Source organism: Solea solea, chromosome 12 (genome assembly GCF_958295425.1).
Source record: "Solea solea chromosome 12, fSolSol10.1, whole genome shotgun sequence".
Classification (NCBI taxonomy): domain Eukaryota; kingdom Metazoa; phylum Chordata; class Actinopteri; order Pleuronectiformes; family Soleidae; genus Solea; species Solea solea.
In genome coordinates, this window is record NC_081145.1 from 11012147 (window position 1) to 11036003 (window position 23857).

Here is a 23857-nt window from a genome sequence, read left to right on the forward strand (position 1 = left end):
CTTTTAAAATCCTCCTACACCATCTTAATGTATTTTAATTAATGAAGACAACTCTGTCCCGGCTGCTTGAAAATGTGCAGAGTCAGTTTCCCAGCGGATACGCGAGTGCGAGTGAGAAGGGGTGTACAGAGAGAGAACGAGAGAGAGATAGCTTTTCACATTGCCCTATCCTTAAGTGAACCCACATAAATGTATATCCTCCAGTATTTTTTTTTATCACCTGAACAATATATTCCCTGATATTCTCCTTTTGCCAAATCCAATTTGAGATGACATCTCCCGCCGCAGGCTGGGTGTTGGTGTTCAGAGCCGTACATGGGCTGCTTAGAGAGGAGGAGGAGGAGGAGGAGAAGCAATTATGATTCAGCGAGGGAAGATGAAGGCCCTGATAAAAATAAAGACTCTTAGTATAGAGATGGGGGATAAATTGAAACCTGAGGAGCTCTCCTACACATTACTGTGCATTCCCTTTCTTTGCCTTGATCTTCCCGACAGGCAGGTGAGCTGGCAATTTGGAGGGCTGAACCACTTTTGGTTCTCGTTGTGACGAAGGTGAATCGGTGACAAATCAAAATTACGGCTTCTTCGTCTCAGTCTGTATCCTTTTCACATTTGGAACTGACGACAATGCCATGAAATGCAAAACAGAAACGAAATGAAAATGATTTTTTTTTAAAATGCAATTAAAAAACGAACCTACACGCCGGTGATAACGGTATAGATTAGCTTTGCCACTATAACACTGTCACATTAGTTGCCAACACCGTTACTTCATCTTGAATTGTGTAGTCTTTTAAGGAGCGAAACACTTAATTTGCCATTGTTTTGCACATCTAATTTTCCTCTTGATTGAGCCTTCCTATTAGAGCTATTCAGACTTGGTACAGCAGGGACAGAGAGGGAAAGGCAGTGCTGGAGCCAGCAGCAACTCTGGGGCCAGACGCACACTTTATCTACCAGTTAATTAACAGACTGCTTGGAATCGTTTTGGTTACTATTTTAGGTCTCTTTGTGGTAAGTAAACTTTATGGTTATGAATAAAACATGCAGTGTACCTTATCTCGATTATGAGAGGACTGACTGAGGCTAAGTGATACTGTAGGAACCAGCTCTTGTTTTATTTCTGCCCCCGTGTTGCAGCGGCGTGCACATTAGGATTCTGCTGGATAATGAGAGGCTGGGACTCCGGAACAGTTTGCCTGTCCACCTGCGTGCCAAACAGTGAGCAGACATGGTGGCCACATGAACACTCGCCGACTTTAATAACCGCTCTCTGCTACACCTCCTGTTTCTGCTGCTATTAGACAAAACTGGACTTCAAAACAAATTGTTTTCTGGTGAAGGGCCCGCACCGCCAGTATGTTGTTATTGTGCCAGGCTGAGACGTTTTAAGACGGTAATTCCTCAAGAGGTTTCTGAGAGTTGATATGTGACTTGGATTATAGGTTGGATTTGAGATTGAAGATGAAGCAGCCTGTTGTAGCAAGAGCCAAAGAAGGGAAGAACTGGGCTTAAAATACTAACAAGTGGATGATGAAGTGCTGTTCATGTGAGTTCTTCTCATCACTACCTCACTTTTGTTATGATGAGGTCCACCATGATCAGAACCACATCCTTTCCTCGGAGACATATAGCAAATTAATTGCTAGAACTACTCATGAAGGATGAAAATTAAAATTTGAGCTGAAGAATCAACAAGCTTCCAATTCCCCCGACATGCATTTGGTAGACCTAATTAAATTGAAAACACCCTCAAGTGGTTTGTCATGAACCCAGGATTTACCTAGACTCTTTTTCATGCAGACAATTGTCATTGGATTTTTTGGGTTATTCTGTAACCTTAGGTTTTTAGTTCTTTGTGCCTGGGTTCCTCATTTCCTGTTTTTTTTGGGTAGTTTTTGTCTTAAGCCCCTTTTCCATTCGCCTCGCCTCGGCACGGCTATTTTGCATTTCCAGATTAGCGATAGCACCTGGTACCTTTTTTAAGTACCTGCTCTGGCAAGCAGGAAGAGGAATGAGCAAGACGTCCGACACAAGAATCAAAGCGAACAATGCCGAACTGTAGATCAATTAAAAAGTCTCTACAATCCTGGAAACGTGGGCTAATCCTGCCGCTGTATTTCAGTCCAGTGACTGTGCCGCGGTCATGGAGGAAGTACTGAACACATGTGATTCTAATGATTCAGTACACTGGAAACAACTGCTTTACAGGTCACTAGTCACTAGGTTGTGGTGTGTCGCGTGTAGTCATGGCAGTTTCATCCAGCCGTGCAGTGATGACTCCGGCCTCATTGAGGAGGAAGTATATTGCAATGGAAAAACAAACTAAACCCTCACACACACACACGCGCACACACAGTCCATATTAGTGGGCTGTAAGAGTAACTTGCTTTGACACGTCATATGGTTTCCATATTCTGCCCAAAGGGAGGCTTGCACAGCTGCTCACCTCTCTGAAATATTACGATTACAATCCATTGAATGTAGTAGCTAAATCAAGAAAGTGCTGAAAAGGGCCAGAAAAGGAAGGTACGGATGGCACCTTTGCACTCCGTCCTCTTCCAAATGTCTTTGACCGTTACATAAATTACAAGTGATATTAAATGACATTCTAACTGCCGTGCTAAGAGTGAAAAAAGGACAACTTATCCTCAGTAAACACGACCGCGCAGACACATTTAGATGCTCTCAGGTTCCCGAGGTCTGACACTGCGTGTGTCAAGATCTTTGACTTGAATTATGTGAAATAGATTGTATAGAAGTAATGTCTGAAACATTCACATTTCAGTCCTATCTTAATATCATCATTTTTAATAACCTTACTGTGTGCCTGCAAAAGGAGGCTGAGGAATGAAAGAAATATCTATTTACCACTTCTTCTCTGGCTGATCTCACTTGCACCGACAGTGCTATCTGCCTGCATGGATATCAATAATTAATGAGTGTGTCTCTGCCCCTTCCTTGGTATATTCCACTGCGGGATAGCAACCGCTGTACAGGAAACAGGAAACCGAACCTGCCTCAAATGAACCGTTTTGTCTTAAAACTTCATTTCCCGCATCATATTCCATTATGCTTGTCCTGGCCTAAGTGATGTGGCTGCAAGAAAAAGGGAAGCCAATGTCTGGTAGCTGATATCTCCCTGTTTTGTTTATTCACAAGAGGATGGGTTTATATCAGGCGATTTATATTCAGGACAATGATAAGGTAAAGCCTCTTAGCAGCCCCTGCTCTCAGCAAGAGATAACCAGAGGCTGCATGTGAAGAGCGTCCCTTCTGGTGCAAAAATATCGGCTGCCCCGGAAAACACGGTGATCTGTGAATCTGCGCCTTCAAGACGAACGATCGATACACTCCCATCTTAAATATTTTGAAGCTCAGAGAAATCACTATCCGTTGCACCAACACAGAGGAGGTGTGAAGCGAAGGCGGATAGCAGTGGGTGGTGAGGGTAGTCAATTCAATTATCCCTGTGTCAGAGCACATTTTCTATTCTAGGCAGTCGGCAAATCCCCTTTGGAAAATGGAATGCCAGATACTTTGGACTGCTTTAAATATTTATGACTCTCAATAACATATACTAATTTCTCATTAAAAAAAAAAAGAAAGGCAGATGTGTTGTGGATACAATTTGATTCGCCAAAGTGTCGACACTTCACGGTTCACAAAAGGGTTGACATTGCAAATTTTGGAGGAGGTTGAATGAACTTGGTTTGAGGCATCATCTTTTGAATCCACTTATGTGGCCTTTATTCATCTGTGTCAGAGTCACGGAGTAACAGAGGGCTGTTCTGTGTGATAACACTATTTTGCTATGAGGCAGGGAGGGCGAGGTATGTCAGCCAAAACCACAGGATGACTGAGTCAGAGAGAAAGAAGTTTGAGCTGGGGACATGACCCAGACTCTATGTCTCTGTTTGGAAATGTCAGGGGCTCATGAAACTCTAGATATAGACAAACTTTCAGGGTTAATTGTCATTTATGAAATATTAGAAATGGTGTGATCTAATAGGTCACTCGCCGGGAGTTCAAAGGCCAGGTTCAGTGACGGAACAGCTGCTTGTGACCTGATCCTTATACTGTTGTGCTTTCTGGCTTTACAGAAAATGGGATTAACAAATTTGTCATACATTTTTAGTTATCATCAGACTATGGATCAATGGATATCATACAGTATAAAGCAGGATTTTTTGGAAATAATAGCCTGTCATTGAAATATATTTTTAATTTTTTTCCTTTAAGTTATTGATGTCCTTTGTTTGTTTTTCTTGTTAATTTTTTGTTCTGCAGGAACAACCTCAATTTCGTTGTACCTACACAGTACAATGAACATAAAACATATTCTATTCTATGGTAAATAATTTACAATTTCCAAGACACGCATTAGAACTTGCTCATCAAAGCCGACATGTTATTTTGGTAATGTTGCAGAAAGTCTGCGAATCAGTGGCTATGACGTCGGAAAGGGAAAAAGTGGTACATTTGGCCTGCTTTTGGACACTGAGACAAAAAGTAGGTGATTGTACACTTATTAAATATTAAGTAGAATAATTTCATCTTCAATTTCTGCCAAATTAAAAATACTTTAATGTATAATTTATACACTCTCTTAAAGTTTTTTTCCTTACACTGCTAAGGTTTGCAGTTCAAGATGTTGACAGACCTTGACACCACCATATCTCAGCGTTTTATAAGCGTATTAAAAAGTGTTTTATTCAGTGAAATTCTTTATTTTCTGCCCTTTGCCACATGGAGAATAGAGCTAAAGCACTAAAACATGAAAAGGACTATACAATTAAATTCTCACTCGGGTCTAACAGACCTCTGTCACCGTTGTTACAATAATAAATACATAGTACATGGTTAGGGTTTTTTGCAAGAATCATTATGGTTTAAAAAAATGTGCAGGTCAGGTTGTGAATCGTTCATGAACGAAAGAAACTTTGATTATCAGGTCCGCAAGTAAAATGAAGAGAAGCAACGTTTTACTCTGAACATCAAAGCAAATAAGAAAATGAAATCACATCGTCTTTCATTTCTACGTCAGGATGTTTTCAAGTGAAAACCACATGTGTGACAAATAAGTGTAAATCAAAAAGAGGCTCACACGCAATAGCAGGGAAACTGATTTCAAAATGACACCGGGCCCACATGTTGCCCTCAGTTGAAGCCTGGATGCTGAAACACAAAATTAGATTGTTTTTTTTGTCCCATCCATTATGTGAAATCACTCAGCTGTAATCTGACAAACAAATGTGAGTGGAAAGAGTCACCCGGAGGTCGTGATAATAATAACTGTAACAAATAACATATCTTTCAAGCAGAGTCTATTCCAGTCTAGCACCTCCATCACGGGAAGGTCAGCAGTGTTTACCTAACCATGTGGTGCACATCGGAAGAAACTACAGAGGTATACGCAGGGAAGCAATGACTGCTTATAGATTTGATCAAGGGAGAGGCGGCAGATTTTTTAAAGTCTGCTCACGTCGTTTTTTTTGTTTCCCTTTTTTTGCTTTTCATTTTAATGTAAACACCTGTCTCCTCTTCTGTCTACACTATACACTGCTCTCTCAAACACAGACAGTTCATCATCCCGTGTGAGCTGCTTCACGACAGTAGCTTCCAGATCTGGCAACATCTCATATTCAATTCAGACGCGGAGAAAATCTCAGGCTTCATGTGGCCGACCTGGGTAAACAACATCTGACGTTTTGGCTGGAGCTTCAGTTGTCAAGGGTGACACCAGGCTTTGAGGTTCATTCATTTCAATCAAGCTTTGTTTACTGTGGTATAATTCATAATTACGATGAGAAAGTTCTGCAGGGGGAAATGTTGCACGGCTGATACGGCTCCAACTGCAACTGATGACTTATTTTCTCGATTTGTTGATTAGTGGTTTGGACCGCAAACTTCAGAAAACAGTCAATTTAAAGCAACATGTAATGCAAAATCAGGAACAAAAATAAGTTCCTCAGACAATGGTATTTGTACGATACCACAAAACCACAGGGAACAACTGGGGACTTTTTTTCAATGAGCTAAATGATGCTTTGACCATGTGAACATGCTGTTGTTGAATGAGTTACCAGTTTCTAATAAGTTACAAATGCAGCAGAAGGTGGATGAAATTATTTTGCAGTTATTAAAACAATGCATAAGTATTCTTAGTAGAAAAATCACTCCCCAAATTCATCACAGTTTGTCTATTTCCATGACAATCCTCCCAGCAGTTGCTCAGGTAGTTCAGTCTTATTAGTGGCATGAGAACAAAAGCTGGAGGGTCATCAAAGTCATTCATAATTCATCCGCTGCATGACCATGAATTTCTGGATGGAATTTCATAGAAATCAATCTGATAGTAGAGACTGATTTACAAATGGTTAGATCCACGTTCACACTTACATTTCAAACATTTGTTCTCCCTCTGAAGCCTTTTGTTTAATTCAATAATCCGTACTCAAGAGCTTGAACAATTATGCACTTCATTGACTGATTGAGATGATGGTTGGGGGACACTATGAATAAACATACTGTACACTCACCAGCCACTTTACTAGGTACACATAGTCATCTGCTTATTAACACGTATACAGCATCTAATCAGACTTCCACATTACCGCAGCGCAACTCAACTTTTGGCATGAAACAAATCGCCGAAGTTCAAAACGAGCATCAGAACGGGGGAAAGAGAGTGGATTTAATTGACTGTGAATGTGGCATGAGGGTGTCGGTGCCAGATGTGCTGGTCTGAGGATTTCAGAAAGTGCACAATCATCTCTAACCATCACCATGAGAAAATGGTCCCAAGAAGTGAAAAAGAAAACATCGCGTGAGCTGCAGCTCTTTGAGAAAAACGATAGAAAGGAAACAGCGAGTGTCACTCCTGCCACTTTATTTGGTGTACCATGTGTACCTAACAAAATGGCCCCGTGAGTCTATAGCGGACATAAAATGCCGTGGTGAAATTAGCATTTAGATACGTTCTCAATTGAAACATCTCTCTTATGGAAGTGATGGCTATTTGAATATTGCATTTTCCCAGATAATGATGAGCTCGGGAACAGAAAAGGAGGCTATATTTTTCTTCAGTATGCCCGTGTGTGCATGTGTGTGTGTGTGTTTGTTCACATCGGTCTCCTGGTACTGGAAATGTAACATCTATTTAGAATCAAGCAGAACTTTATCCGACAACTGTCCAGGTGCAATCTGATATCTCAGCCACGGAACAATGTTTAATGACACGCAACAAAGCCATCATACAGCAAACAAACATGTTGGTGAGAGAGCGAGAGAGAGAGCTCATCCAGCAACTGCCGAGTCAACAAGAAGGGGAAGCACAACAAACAACACCGGCTGTTTGTTGTGCTATTACAAGTAAACTAACAAATACTGTATTTCGTTTGCTTAATCCTCGATCTTTGGAACAGCGAGCCTACCAAACAAAGAAAGCGTCGTTTGAAACTCCAAGAATAATGCTGAGTCTCTCTTAGAGCACAGCACATTCTCCTATTTTCCAATTACTGTGGTCGGAAAACAAAAAGATCCCAGCTGGACCCACAGGCAACAGGAAACAAATCTCTCCACAAAAACTCTTCTCGTCAGTCTCCACATGGAGAATTACTCCTCTGGTTGACGTACAGTCACATGGGGCTGATCAAATGAGCAGCAAAGACGTTCCTTGTCCTTATTATATTAATTGCCCCTGAACGTGACATGATAACAAACAAGTCAATTTGAGCCATAGCTATAAAATCCATGGCAAGGGTTTCCTTATTCCGAGATTGTACAGCGTCATGCCGCTGTTCTCGGCATGACGTGACAGGTTAAAAGTTCTCGTCCGTCGATGCAATTCTCAACAACAGCCTGAGCGTCGGCAAAGTGACGACAGAGCGAGGAATACAGCAGTGTGAACAGACACATTGAAGGTGCACAATTCTTTTAGTCATATGTGCACTCGGCAGAACTCACTACACACACAGCCAACGTGAACGAGAAGGAAACGGTAAAGAGAAAGAAAGATGAAAAGCTCTCAAGTCTCAGGAGGCGCGTGAAAGAAATTGAGCTTGAGACTTGCTTTCCTCCATAAATCAAAGCAAATGTACACACACACACACAGACACACACACACACACACACACGCCGGTGTTGCAACAGGTGTCTCGCTCCTCCCTCCTCACGCTTCCCGTTCCCCTACTTCAGCATGCGAACAAGCCTCCTTCTCGGCAGGTTGTTTACCAAAGAATGTCTGTTGATTATATAAACATTTAAACAAACAACGGGGAGTGCCTCTCCAGTAGGACACCACAGATGGATCGAGCTAAATTGAGTGGTTAGAGAGCTCTCACTGCTGAAAGGCAGCAGCTATAAAACCCACTGCTCCATATTTTTTACTCCCCCTGTGATTGCAAAAAAAGAGACGCGGACAATCGGAAAGTGTTATATCTTCCTGTCCACCTGTCGAACGATGGCAACAACATCAGAAGTGTCTCCCCAGAAGTGCCCCCCCCCCCCGATACTGTGCTTGGTGACTGACTGCTGTCTTGGCGTGCATCTCCAGCAGGTCTATCACCTGTCTGCTTTGTTCTCTAATTGTCCTTCATCCCGGAGGTTTGGGATAGGGGAGAAAAAAAAAGAAGAAAAAAGTATACTGACAAGTGTGCTTCACTCCACGTGTACCACCCAGGTGACGCTTCTAAAGAGCTGTCGCATTGTCGCCGTGTCACCACAGGACGGCTGCCAACTGATAGCGAGGCCTATCTCGCTCTGACAGGAACAAATGAGGCAGAGGATCGAGCTAAAGCTGATCCGTGTCATTATCGCTTGTATCCAGAGGCCATTTTTAAATTTGAGGTTTGCTGATTGCCGGAGACGAGCCCGTGCCAGTATGTGTAGTGCGTGCACGGATGAAATATTGAAGCGCTTACTTTTCCATTACATTTAAAACAAAATAATAATAAAAAAAATGTTCCTGAAAGAACATATCAGATTAGGCCCTGATTGTTTTCCATTTGTCTGAGTTAATATCTGAAAACGTGATTAAGACAGTGGCAGATGGGAGCCATTTGTTCCTTATGAGTTACCCAGTGTGCACTGCATGACCTACATGTGTCTGGAAATCTGCAGTATAAATGGTTCGAATTTCTGACAAGGGAAAACCTGCGTTAATTAATGTGCAGTTGTAGATGCCACAAAGCAGATTTCTCAGTGTTGCTACTATGAGAGCGAAGCAGTAAGCCGAGGGTTGAGTATTGATCTGTATTTGTGAAAATTAAATGTCTTGGTGAGATCAAATTAAAATGAATTAAAATTACCCTCTTTTTTTTTTCACCTCACATTACCTTATCTAATCCACTCACATAACCCTAATTAATTAGTCAGTTAATTTGGACCTGGTTCTAAGCAATGGGCGACTAATCAATGTCTCTAGAATTCTCTCCAATCACATTCCCAAAAAGAATATAACAAGACTGCTTAAAAAGAAATGAGAAACTCAAAAACCCTGATGAGTGGTTTTCTTTCTTTCTTTGTCAGTGCTGTCACGAGAAAACACACTTTTTGCCACTTCTTGACACCTGTGCCAATGAAGAATAGGTCACCTTACCAGTGGAGCTGACACAAAGGTCTGAACCGAACGATAAAGAATGCACCGCACCGTGAACAAAGATCTCGCGTCTAACGGCACTTCACTTCGCTCCATCTGCCTCCTGTCACACATCCTCTCTGAAAGAAGCTATTGTTTGGCATGCTGCTGTAATGTCAAGCCTACACTTAAAAGAACAACAGGGGATCAGCAACCCGGCTGACAATAATAAATAGTTAGATGTATAGTTAGAGGAGGGTGTGTGGGTGAGCTTCGTCAGTGAGTGACAGCACCAAAGCAAAGCCATTAACTGGGATATTCTTTACAGACAGCATATGTAGCAGCTAAATGAACCTGAATTTCAAGCCATGGGATACATTTCCCCCTGACCTTGTCTGCTTTCTTAGAACACTGCATGTCAACTGGATAATAATGCAGAAACACAAAAATGTCGCTCTGCGCTCACACGCCGCACATGCACTCTCCTGCAGAGCCTCCGCTCTCATGTCCGTTGCCAGCTCCAGTGCTGTGAATCTCAATGGACAAAACCGGCAGCCAGCATCTGAGACGGACTCCGTCATAATGAGTATTTGAACTGCCGCAGCCGCACTCCCCGCGTCCCTGTAAACAGCAGCGATGCACAGCGGCGGCATATCGATGTTTTGTTTTTGCCCTCCTTAGCCGAGCACATCCTCGGCAAATAAATGTGTCTTTGAATGAAGATATTCTCGAAACTGCTGATCGCGGAGGAATTGCACGGACGATAAAGCCGACCGCCCACCACAGTTAATATGAAGAACAGCCGGGTGCCTCAGCCATTATCTTCTAAGGTGGTGTTGGATCAGCGGGCTAATAAAACCATAGTGATGTAGACTAACATGATATGTGATTGAAGATTATTCACTCTGCAGACACCTACGGCCCACGTGTGACTTTGACCTCAAAGGTTTAAAAAAAAAATAAAAAAATTGAAGATCGTTTGTTTTCACCTCGTAATATTAATTAGAAAAGACATTTCTGCCACAGACTAGAAAAGAATAAAATGCTTTTGGACAATATTACCCCCAACCCCTCCCCACCCCCCTCACATCTCTTCTGCACGGTAAGCACTTCAATGAAAAAAGAAAGGGGGCGGGTCTCTTAAGATAGAGGAATGCTTTACAGCTGAGGCAGAGAGCGCTGTGCTTTTATGTGCCAATTATTGTGCCGTAAACAATATTGACAGACGGCAACATATGGGCACGTCAGCATTTGCATGAGAGGCTGTAACTGTGTGTCGCCTGCGTTACACGGATATACATAATCGTTGTTAACGTAATCATCGGCATCTGCATTTTAGATTCATGTCCTGGCAAGAGATCTGAAATCACTGCCGTTTGATTCTGCTGCTTACAGAAAAAATAAAAAATAAAAATGCAGGCCAGCTATACATATTCCATGGCTTCTCATTTTAAAGTGGAGTAGACACCATACACTGCAGCACATTAATTAAATATTCTGCATATGTAGATGTGTTTTGGATGTACACGTGGGCACAGGGACATACAGGGAATAAAGAATGAACCACTGAAGGTCTGTTAATTCCTTTAAGATTGGCTAATTATTCTCATAGAGCTGGCACAGCAATGCAGACTTTTTTTAATGTCCATTAATTTTAAATGACTAATGCAACAAAAATGTGCCGGGCTCTACCCACACAGCAAAAAAAATGGTGGGCAGTTTGTTATTTTGTTTAGTTTTTAATTTTGCTGTCAGACTGATACTCACGAGGTACATCTGCATTCATTTTTAATCTCCATCTGATTCCTGAATGGATGAAACCAAGCGAACACTTGTGTGCCCAGTGACTCGTTTAAGGCCGTTGTACAGTGGGAACTCAATATTGTGTCAACAACTGATGACAACTTCTACTTTTAAAAGGCATCCTGACCATACCTCTTCTGAATATGATTAATATCATTTGTTTGGTCTGTTGTCAAGTTCAGCTTTGATTTTATAAGCCAGACTTACTTGACCAGCAGGAGGGGAACAGAAAGCTCAGATGATTCATCACTTTAGAGCTGCTGTAGCATTACATACTAGTAGTTGACTCGAACTGCCACTAAACCTGTGACCTGTCATAAGCTTTATGACAGGGCTGCATATTATTATTATGAAGCTGATCTGTAATCAAGTGGGAGCTCTTACCTGACATAATTAATGATGGACTAATGGCTATTCATGCAATGGTGACAAGACAGGAACACAGTGCTATCTTTTTATATTTTCTATTATTTTCTATTTAAATAACTCTTTCCACTTGCATCGCATTGTATTTTATTTGGTAAATGGGAAACGGCAAAACAAACACAATAGCAACGTGGTGTGGAAGCCAAGGAGGGAAAGAGAAAAGGGAGTGGGGGGGTGGCAGAATGACTCACCTCTTGGGGAGTTGTCATCGAACATCAATGTGTTCACCCTCCCCTCCTTCCTTCACGCTTCACCTCCTTCTAACCAGGAGAAGGGACACCATTGTGGATCTACCAGTCTGTCCGCTCAGAAGGGGACTGGGGGGGGGAGATAAATCTGGCCAACACCTCACAACTCACAAACCGAGCAACCAGATTTGAAAACATTTGTCATGTTAGAGATTTACAGTGACAAAAAGCTGGCCGTGAAGTAGTGGACATTTCCTATGAAATGGCGGGGGCATTAATGGGCTGACCCCGGACATGCTGCTGCGCCCGCATTACCAGAGAAAACACAGGGACGGGGGATTTGTGAGTGCAAATACAGGGGAAAAAACTCACAACAGGCGAATGAGAATGTTCATTGAGGGTCGATGGTGACCCCATAATTGACTTATTAAATTGACCTCCCTTCCATGGCCCTCGGTGTGCCCACACACATGAGCCCCACTCTGATCCACACTTTGTATTCCACTGCAATCCTGGGTCAGCCATTACAGAAGCCTGGGTGGCTTAATAAGAGAACGAGAGACATCTGTGCACAAATAATGATCACTGATGTGGACTGCAAACCACACACGGATGAATGGGGGGGGGGGGGTCTCTACCACCGGTGTCTGTCTTTGTTTGTTTCATCCATAACAGGAAATGGGTGGAAGTCTACAAAACAGTGGGATTTTTTTTATTATTTATCTTTTTCTATCTTTTAATATTTGAAGATTAATGAACAGGGGGCTCATGGCAAACTTGCACAGGTTTGTGCGATCACTGTATTATTTAAGCAGCTCATATATTGTGACAGAGGGAATTTATAATGTGAACACGAACACCTTCTTCTGGAACATTAGTCATTTTAGGTGTATTTCTACAATTACTGACAACTTTACGGTACGGCTCTCGCATTCCCACCGTGCAATAAAACTGTCAAGTCCTCTCTAAAAAGTAAGATGTGAAACATCCCTCTGTGGCCCAGATAGAATACCAAAGTGATGGAAAGAGGATGGTTTTATGGGCTTCCGTTTTAAGACTTTGCATGCTGCAGGCAACCCGGGGCGGCTTCAGATTTCCGATTCCAGGACACATAAAACGCTGATATCTTCTGAAACAGAGCAGATACACAAAGCAAACGCTGCCTCCTATCTTGGAATATGGCGGTTATTGCAAATTGGTGTAGCATAAACACTCAGAATAATTTGTGTTTTCTGTGTGATAAGACATGTGCAAAGTCGAGGGCGGCTGTTTAAAACTTAGCTATAATAAGGGAGAGGATAAATCTGCATGCAGGGAGACCAGCAATAATCCCTATTAGGTTTACACAGCCTGTCAGGCAGACAGTTATCTTGCCACCGTAGCAGTGACGGCTCTTGACTAGTTGCTGCATTTCCCTCTTCAGGGAGAATATTAGAGCTGGTTGTGAGCATACCTCGTGCACATCAAATGAGAGTGACGTTCAAATTGGAGCCGACATAACGAGAGCACTGCAACAACCTGCTCTGATGAAGATCTGGGTTTCTGCTCTGAATACAAGACAGGCATCAATTTCAAATCACAACAAACAGTCCAATAAAGCAGCTGATGGTGTGTGTGTGTGCGACATGCCACTGTCCTATTAAAACACCAATCAAAACACATCAGGCACATGCAGACGATCATCGAGTTTGAGTACGTATTCACACATTTCCTTTCATAAAAGCTACAGTAGAGTATGTCGGAGTTTTTGGCCGGGTTCAATTTTAATCTGTGGCAGTTCAGCTAAATAAATCAATACATGCTCTTTTTTTTTTTTTTTTTTAAGGCATAAATATGTCTCTCATTTGTCAGGGCTAACACTGTGGACAAGTGTGTGCCTCAGCGTGTGCCGGGGCCCTGCCGGAGAGGTGTCCTGGGCTTATTATCATTCAGGCGATGAATCCTCAAGTCCCTGACCCAGATTCAAAATGGCACATTCGAAATACACAGATTCAAAGTCACTCCGCCGCCCCTATTTTCACTGTATTGTGGTACACAGGGTTCCCACACCTCGGAGGACATCGAATTCAAGGTCTTATTAAAGGACTTTCCAGGACGGACCACTTTCCTCAAATTCAAGGACAGAATGTGCTGACACGGCGTAAGATGGGAGGGCAACTTGTAAGAACCGCTGCGGTCACTTGTCCAGATGCACGATCTGCATCTGGACAAGTGATTGTCCTTGGGATCTTGGGCAAGACAGTCTTTGCCATTTGTTTTGGTGAGCCAGATATCTGGAAACTTGTATTTCCCAGGCATCACGTCACTCACAATAATGACTCAGTGTTTGGTCTGTGTAGGCCTAGTCTATGTACATCCAGCGATGCAGGACGTTTGAAACAGTAGTGTCATAACAAACAAATAAAGGGAGGACCGGTGGGCACACTGGGTACAGTGTGCTGTGGGCCTGCAAATGTTGTTTAGAAGGAGGAGGAATTGGTGATAAATAAGTGGAAACAAGCTCTCAAGGAGGCTATGCATGCTGAATGAGTGGGGTCATGGTGGGGAAAAACAGGCCCGCCTGAATCAATTGCGGTAGTAAGTCTGGGGAAATACTGAATGTCTTGGAGTGAGTCATTGATGCATCATCCGCCCGCAGCAGATAACCTCTGGAGAACTAAGTTGGACCTAAGGCACTGAAGATTGTCTTCTGGTGGGTTGAACTGCAGCTTAATAAGACGTCCAGTATTTCTAAGGAAACTGGTTTTCTTTTACCAGCAAATCCAAACCTGTGCACCATTGAAACAACTACATAGTGCCCAACTTATCCTGATCATATATACTGATACACGGACTATTAAAACTGGTTAACTGGTTTTGTGGTGGCTTGATTGATACTGTTAACTAAACATGAGCGGGGTAATACAAAACAGATGCTGTTTGTTCTCAGAAGACCAAGAGTGTAATATTCTCTAAGCCTCCGCAGCAGAGGCTCACTGCGATACATTGATTTCACTGTAATTTGCCTTTGGGTGTATGCTGCGCAGTTGAACCAGTAAGCTGCTGTTTAGGTGGAAATTAGCATTGACTGGTCTCCTCAAGGTAAAAAGAGAAGGCGAGAACAGATACTATAGCAGTTTCTTTCCACTTTTGCAGCACAAAGGACACAACAATGTAGTTGGAGTATAAGCTCTAACATGTTTGTTTTAGTGTTTAGTGTGTGTGTGTTTCAAATCAATTTGTGGACCGAATAGTGAAATAATAAGGTCAAGATGATGGTGCATATTGGTGTGAAACCAGTGCAACATTCAGAGATCTTTTTCCAACGTTCCTTCAAAAGTTTGAGCTGTACAGCGTGTCTAGTTTATTGCAGCGATAGTGAATCTCTACTGGCGCAGATGCCATAAACTGTCACTACATGACGTGTGAAATGTTCAAAGGCAACTGAAACGCTGCAGTAATGGGACTGGTTTTCGAACGCAGATTTAGCCAGACAATTGCATTTTTGTGGCACATTCGCTTGGCAGTGCAAATAAATTAAACGTTTGAAATTTGAAATAATCAACAGCTTCAATCTGCGGGGAAAACCTCGTTCTTGTGGACGTTTTCCATTTCCATTAGCCACTGAAATTCCTCAGTTGATCTTGTTTGTCAGATACACCGAAACTATAAAGGATAAATTGGACGAGGTGTTTTTTAATAATGAAAAACGTGATAGACCTTTTTTTTTCTTTCATTCCAGCGACATAAACACATTACTCATCAGACAACATGGATGCTGCCTTTCCTGTCGCCCGATGTGCACGATTTGGCACATGGTCATTACAAAAGATCTGCTTATGTATGTAGAACTAATGACACTCATCTTTCCCCCTCGTTTTCACATCCTCTCCACACAGAAAATATCATGAATAAGCGAGAGCAATCTCTGTGTTTCAGTTGCCGAAGCAAAGACGAGATGATGAATTTGAAGACTGAGGTACTTTGTAGTACGTCTGGATGTGATTTGCCATCTGACATGATGAAAAAAATGTTTTGCCACAGTGCCACATGTCTGTTTTCTCATGACAGACGCAGGCGTCCCTATCCTTCATCAGTGCCTCCTGCAGCTACAATAAGGGACACAGACGTGATGGCAGTGTGCGGTAGGATGACATGTATGCATATTGTGTGACAGTAATAAATTGTATTGTTTTCATTGTGATGCTCTATGTGAAAAAAAAAAAAAACTCTGGCTCTCGCTTGTTTTCATTTCACACCATATGGAAAGAAATCATAATTACGGCGCAAGATAACGCCTGTAATGTACACACCCGAAAAATATGTGTTAAGAGATGTGAATGATGATCTGGATGTGAGATGACCTCTCCTTGGATATGATATTTTGTCATATCACACATCCATACTGAGTGTATGTGTATAAGAGAGAGAAAAGAGGTTGCATTGCATTGCACATATCAAAGACTTACATAATTAGTGCAACTATAGAAGCCCCCCCCCTTTTTTTTTTCTTTTTTTTTGCATTTGTTCCCAAGACGTCTGTCTTTGAAGTCAGCGCTGCTACACATCATGGTTAAAATTGTACCTGCAGCCCGTTTTGCAGACGAGCAAACTTCAAACCTTACTTTATTCACCAAAGGGCTTTTTACTGTATGGCTAATAATAATAATACTATTTAAATACTATATCGTTGTTTTGAGAGGGCGTTTAGTCAATCTCTGCCTAAGCGAGTTATTAACGCAGCGAAGTAAAAACACTGCAGCTTTCTGCTTCTCATGTGTGCTATAATCGCCCTTTCACAAAACCAACAGCGAAAAACAACAACTCATCAATTTTGAAGCCTGTCCCATTCAGAGGGTGATGAACGATGGGGTGGGAGTCTTAATTTACAAAAGCGAAAGCACCACGCATCAACCAAGCATGAAAAAAAAAAAAACGAAAAAAACATGCACTTTACTGCTCTATTACCTTGACCCCCAAGAGTGAAACACAGCGGCGGCGTATTCCTGTTGATCTGCAACATAAGCTAATGAGCTCAGCAGCACTGCACAACACGGTTGGGAAATCGAAGCGGCCGGATAGAGATGTGTAAATTACAGTGATCTCCGGAGACGACGTTTCCGGACAAAGGCAGTCGCGGAGATATTTTACCAAGCAGGTCAGCCAATCTGAATCAAGGCCCAGCAGCCCTCGAGGGGATGCTAATTACAAGACTTATAATGAAAATGCAAAGAAATATAATGATGTTCTGAATGCAAATGCTACAGAGAAACAGAAAAGACGGAAAGCTCACAGGCAGCAGTCTGTGCCTGAGGTAGACATGGGCGATTTTAAAGAGATTTAGTGGGACTGAAGTGTCCAGCTGAGGTGATTAAATACAGGGAATGCCTATGTTGCGTCATCGTTGAAGGAGGAAGAATTAGGTGAACACGCTGGCGGGGGCATGTTGCTGCACTTCCCTGTGTAAAAAAACAACAAAAAAAACAAAACTCAAAGCTAATTCAAAAGCGAACCTTGTTTCATCATTTCACGGAGTGCGTTCAACCCTCATCTGTTTCCCCGACACCCCTTAACTTTGTTTCACCTGGCAGTGACTGATGACGTTCAGCTGTGGCTCTTTGTTAGGAAGAAGGAAAAAGGGGAAGGAGGAAAAAAAAAAAAAAATTAAACGTTCATTGTAATTCACATCGATCCATAAATAATGTGCTGATCCAGAGAATGAGAAACAGGCAAATTGCTTGAAAAACCTTAGATTGAAAAATCCCATGGGAAAGGCACAACCTGTGTGAAATGTGTTCAACCCATTCAGCCAGACCCAGATGCTTACCTGCACAGACTTCTTATGAATTCATTGATCAATTAAAAAAAAACTAAACCTCTTCTGTTGCTTTGGACCAAATAGGTTATGAGTCCCACAGCAAGCTGTCAAAGCACGGGATTGCAGGAAGGCTAAACACATTTGTTTTTCTCCGCTCTTACAAAAGGAGCGGCTTTGATACTAACCACCCCTCTTTGTAATTGTAGGATAAGACTGCTGAGCTGAGACTTTTCCTTTAAATAAGAATATCAAACAAGCCGTTTTGATTTGGCACAGCTGGGTCGGTTCTGTTGGTTCCAAATGGTTTTCTCATGAAGACACACACACACGGCCCGTGTGTGATGCTGTGGTGAATTGGCAGACAAGACTCCAGTCCCATTTTTTTATTTTTCACAGTCGCTTGCCCAGTATTGCCTGGGCAAAAATAAATAATTACAGTGGACAATAAATTGAATCTTGAATGTAAAAGATTAACAGAGGAGGCAGCGAGCAGACGATACCCAGCTGAAATCCCTGCTTCCAGCAAGAACTCCAACACTGATATCCTCATAAGGCCGACAGCAATAGGGCTTAACATCAATCACCTTATCAGACTCGTCAAACAGTCGCTGAGTGTTTGTGTGCGAGCACAACAGATCCCTCGCCCTTCCAGAGCACATACTTTGTTCGACATTGTTGCAGCACAAAGGCTATTTGCTTTGATGATTGTTGGCTTTAGCATAGAGCTGTCTGAATGAGCTGTGTTCTCAATCCTTAACCACAACACCCAATACCACTCTAATCTGCCCGAAACCCCCACTATGGCTCAGATTTTTTTCTAATCCCTCATAAGAAAGAGAAGCCAGATGGTCATGAACAACTGCTCAGGGGAACCTGAGGATGAGCACATGCCTGGAGATGCCTGGAGTGTCTGCCACTGTTTACCTTTTCTTCAAGTTTCCACTGTAAGTCCTGTGAAGTGAATGGTGAGTGGGTGGCGAGTGCACTCACCAAAGATGGTCGACAATGTGTGGATATGTATGACAATTGTGCACAGAAAGAGGAGACCCCTGCTGGACCTGGTGTCGGGTTACTGCAGCGGACCGGTCTCCCTTTTAGTCTTGAGTTGAGACGCCAAAGCTTCTACCTACCAGCTGCAGTAACCTTGTGATTCCTGGAGTGTCAGGGGTGCACGGTGCATGTCCCATGGGTGTCAAGATACAACATACCGCTAACCCTACACCTACATCTTTCTCAGAAAGCTCAGGTACCCTGTCCCGAGCCCCCCCTCACTGAGAAGTTAATCCTTTATTCCCTGCTCTAACCTTCAACCTGGCACATCACTGCCCCAGAAAACCAGCATGCCAGTCAAAACAGACGCCACTGAGCCTCGAGCTGTCACATTCTGACAGACTGAGAGCCACCAGGCAAAAGGGTGCACCATAACCCACACATCAACCCACCCTCTTCCCATGGGACACTGATTAAACTACTATTAATTTGATCTAGTGCCGGAGAGGAAAAAGACATCAATCTGCAGGAATAGAAGGGAATACGCATGGGTGTTAATTAAGGGAACATTACCAGAGTATATATTTAATTATTGCACAGCAGGAAATGTTCTTCACTTGGGGACGTCCACAGCCACTTAAGGTTTCAATGCCCCCCCCCCCCATGCACACATATCACACAACCACTTGTTCACACACACACACACGATGACAGAGAAAGTCCTCAAAGTCACACTAAAGGAAGAGCTTCTGCCTCGGTATACTCGCAATACATGGCCAACAAGCGCGACTCTACATGAATAAGAGGCCACCAGCCTTGAAATCCAAAGCCTCTTTCCACCTCCCTATTAGTGGTGTGCAGCAGCCGGTTATTAGTGGCAGGGTCTGCCACTGAAGAGGGGTTAAACACAAATGGAGCTTGGAAAGAACCTGGGAAGTAAAAGCCTTGACACAAATCCTCTGCCACTGTCTCTCAAGAAGACAGCACATAGTAATAATAATAACCCCATGACCTCTGCTAAAGATTGACCTATACCAATGCACCAAAAGCTATATATCATTATTATTATTATTATTATTATTATTATTATTATTATTATTAATAATAATAATAATAATAATAATAATAATAATAATAACAACACTAATAAATAAAAATGGCAGGGACTGACATACAGGTAACTGATGGCAGTGTTAATGCAGAGACTCTGGCTGTTTGTGTTATAAAATGACCCATTTGTTTGTTTCAATGCATATGTATGTATGCATATTTTACAGCTGGTAAGTGAAATGGAAAAAAAAAATGCCTTCCAAATCACAATTCAAACAGTAATGTCAAGTCAAGGCCTGAGCACTTACTTGTATTCCACATCTAGTGACTCACATCATGGTAGGACGGAGTCTGCATTAATGAATTTAACATCAGCCAGGCTTGTCCATCCACTTAATTCCCTTAAACAAACAATTCTATTCTGTGTGCTCGAGCCCCTGGGCTGTTTCAGTGTCTCTGCCAATCACTCCTGCCGTTGCCTCTGTCAACTGAATAATGATATGAGGCTGATATATAGATATTGCCCTGAAGCGGCAGAGACCTTGCCTGCTTCTGGCACGAGTTGGGCTGTCCGTTTTCATACACAGCGGCAGACGACGAGATAGATCTCGCTTTGTGCGGTGCATGTGTACGTGTGAGTGTTTTAAAGAGCTGACCAGTACACAGCTGGGCTCCAGTTAATGCCCACTCTGTTGCCTCCAACGTGCCCTAGTTAGCACAGCGACATGGTGGGCTGTGGTTGGTGGAGACCTCAGTGTTGGGATTCTTTTTTTTTTTTTTTTTTTTTTTTAATTCATGCTTCACTGCATGCACACAATAGCCTTAGCGCCATAACCTACAAGCCCTATAAACACATCAAGTGATGCCCAATAAATGCCCATGGATGGGGAGCAGTCTGAGAAAGCTGCACGCTGGGCAGGTTGCATTAAGCAATTCAGTTGAGATATTATTACTGTAGTAAATGTCACTATCAAATACAGACACTTAAACTAAATAAGCAGCCACAGACACAGAGAGCTATACTTAACTTGGACTGCAATTAGGATGATTTTCTACATCACTGATTACTTTTACTCAACACCATAAATAGAGGGTTTGTAATAAAGCACGCGCACAAATCAAATCGCCTCCTTCATAATCACCTGCCCACCACCTCTGCTCACATGTACTCGGAAAACATACTGTGCTGCCCATCAATGCAACTGCACCGTAAAAATGAATATTCTATTTCACTTGCATACCAAACGCGGCATTTCAGCCGCATGTTCACTGTAAATCACGTAACCATCTGAATGAGTGAACCTTATGAACCTAACACACACACACACACACACACACACACACTGCTCCCCACCTCAACAGTCAGTCACATACAAAAGGGAACCCTGGTCTAATGCCACTGACGATGTCATGGCATTCAGGAATAGCAACATCCACAGCAAGGGACAGGCACACACACACACACACACACACACAGATGTAATAATTGGAAACACATGATTACTCTGACAGCCAGCACGAAGAAAAACTTGTGTGATCAAGTATGAAGAGAAAAGACATGACCAAAAACAATCTGCCACTTACCCAGAAGATGAGATTGAAGATGAACATCATATACTTCAAGCAGCAGAGGCAGCCTCTTGCCATGTTGCACTTCTTGAATTCTAAAAGGAACACAAAGGATAGATCCAGGTAAAAGACCACGTATTTGCTGCCCTTGGGCGAGCTCAGCTTGTTGGTGGACTTGTCTCCTGAGTTGGCGTCAGCTGCCGCTCCAGCCTGCCCCTGCTGTGTGTTTTTGCCCGGCCCCGTGGAGCCGTAGAAAGCGCCGGCGGTGAACCCACGGCCGCCAAATGGGCGGCCAGATGTAGAGGCTTGAGCAAAATCTGAGTCCTGGCTATCTACAGACGGGCTACGGTGAATGGCTGACTCCTCACTGCTGGACTTCTCCATGCTCTAGGGCTGCAGCTGCTGATGAAGTACTCCTTGATGCACAGTCTACCATAGTCTCTGAGATGACAGGACAAAACAACTCGCTCTCCAAAGTCTCCCCTGCTTCTCACTCTGGAGCACAAAAAAAAAGAAGGCAAAACCCTCAGAGAAACACAACTACATCCACTTGGGCACACAAATGGACCAGAGAGTAGGGTCAAGTGTCTTGCTGCTGCGGCTGTCTTGCTGTGATCGCTCTGAAGTGGCTGTGCAGAGACGTCCTGTGAGGAGCGTTACCTTCCTCTAAAGACAGGTCTGCTTTCTCCAGAAGACACAACTTGCAGTGCTCCCTCTATCCCCTCATGTAATATCACTCTCCTCTTGTGCCGCTTACTGCTCCTGTGGGAATGAGACCCCTGCGAGTCCCAGCTGCTCCACTTCCACGTTCTATTGCTGACCTGGTAACTTTTCTCTCCTCCTCACTTTCCTCTCCTCTCTTCTTTCAACTGCTCGGCTCCCCTCTCTGTCCTCCTCTTCTCAGTGAGCGTCTTGATGCGCTCTGTCTTCCCTTGATTTATTTCTCTGTGTGTGTGTGTGTGTGTGTGTGCGTTTCTCTGAGTGTGCCTGTCTTTCTAGTGTGCCATTCTCAGCAGCTCAGTCCTCCGCACTGCCTTGTGCTCTGCTCTCCCGATAGCCGTGCTCTGGCTGATATGCTATTATCAGCAGACACAAGTGACGGGCTTTCCCTATCTCCCAACGTGAGCACTGCCCTCATCCCCCAACTCTCTCTCTCTCTCCCTCTCTCTCGCTCCCTCTGCCCCTCCCCACTGCCGAGCAGCCAATACAGCAGCTGCAGCCAGACTGGAGCCCCTCCTCTCTGGCTCTGTGTGTGTCTTTAATAAGTCCATCACTGTGTTTGCTTTTGACTATACATGTTCAACAATTTCATCTGTGCTGTCAGGGGAATTGGGAGAGCAGTGGTGAGTGAAGAAAATTAAAAAACAAACAAAAAAAAACAAGTAGCTAAAAAAGGTATAGGTAGAGAAGTAATGAGTCATATGTGAAAAGCAGCGTTGTGTGTGTAAGATTGTTTAAAATTCCCAGGCAGGGTCTTTTATCTGCAAAGAGCCTTGACTGCCACCATGACTGCAGGTGCTGACACTGCACTGTCTCATGTGCTAGCAGTTTTAATTTGTTTGTAAATGTATTTATTATGTATAGATTACACCGTGCAAGCCATTTGTGGGGTTTGCTCATGTGTGAATATAAATGCCTTGAACACACTATATTTTATATAGACCTACGCCGGAAACATGTAAGGGAACCCGGCTGACAGGCAGCATCCGGCCTTTGGAATTATGGCACCATGTGAAGCATGGAAAGGGGATAGTGGCCGTAAGATGTTGAAGAATCCCCAACGCAAAGCCAGGGTCAAACGCTGAACACTCCTGCTGATTCACACACCGAGCTGACAAGATATCATAAAGCCTCGACTTTGAAATTTATCTCGCTCCCCGAGATAGCTACACGCACATAACACCAGAGAACAAAAGGGCGGCAGCGAAAATGCATAAAGCAGGATAAGTATTGCCATATTCAGTCAGTTTGTGTGAATGTGCCTGAACCTTTGCCTGCAGCTAAAACAGGTATACCACTAGATTGCTCATTGTTCTCCTGGGGTAATGGTCTTTAATGGTCTTCTGTCTGCTGAATGCCAGTGATGGATCAACCTTCAGACAGACGGAGGGAGAGCTCCAACTAAACGGTAAATCCTGTAATACCTGATTGGCATCAACAGCCTAATCCAACCCTCTTGTGTTTCACCATGGAGTAAGAATAGTTACAGCAATTATGCTAAAATCAGCTTTCATCAAATCATGTGCTCGCACACAATCAGCACAATTCAAGGTATGATAATAAAAAAAATAAAAAAAACACCCTTTTTTTAATGAAGTAATACTGGCACACAGTTCCAGCGGTAGCTCTAATTTAATTTGCATGTACATGCCAGTGGTTGGTACCACTCTCATGGCTATCGAGTCCACCCACCAGAACCTTTATATGCTCACTGATTAAGAAAATACACATTAT

The 23857-nt window shown here is 43.0% G+C and overlaps 1 protein-coding gene across 3 annotated transcripts in view; it reads right to left on the reverse strand.

Moving 5' to 3' along the window:
• tspan9a (tetraspanin 9a) overlaps window positions 1-23857 on the reverse strand; it is a 144864-nt gene that overhangs the window by 39754 nt on the left and 81253 nt on the right. For 2 of the 3 annotated variants that reach the window (XM_058644314.1, XM_058644313.1), the window contains one exon: window positions 21419-21498. In XM_058644314.1, coding sequence (XP_058500297.1) covers window positions 21419-21481 — 63 coding nt within the window. In that variant the 5' untranslated portion in view covers window positions 21482-21498. Of the gene's footprint in view, window positions 1-21418; window positions 22531-23857 lie in introns of those variants that run through there. The other variant, XM_058644312.1, reaches the window with a different exon arrangement.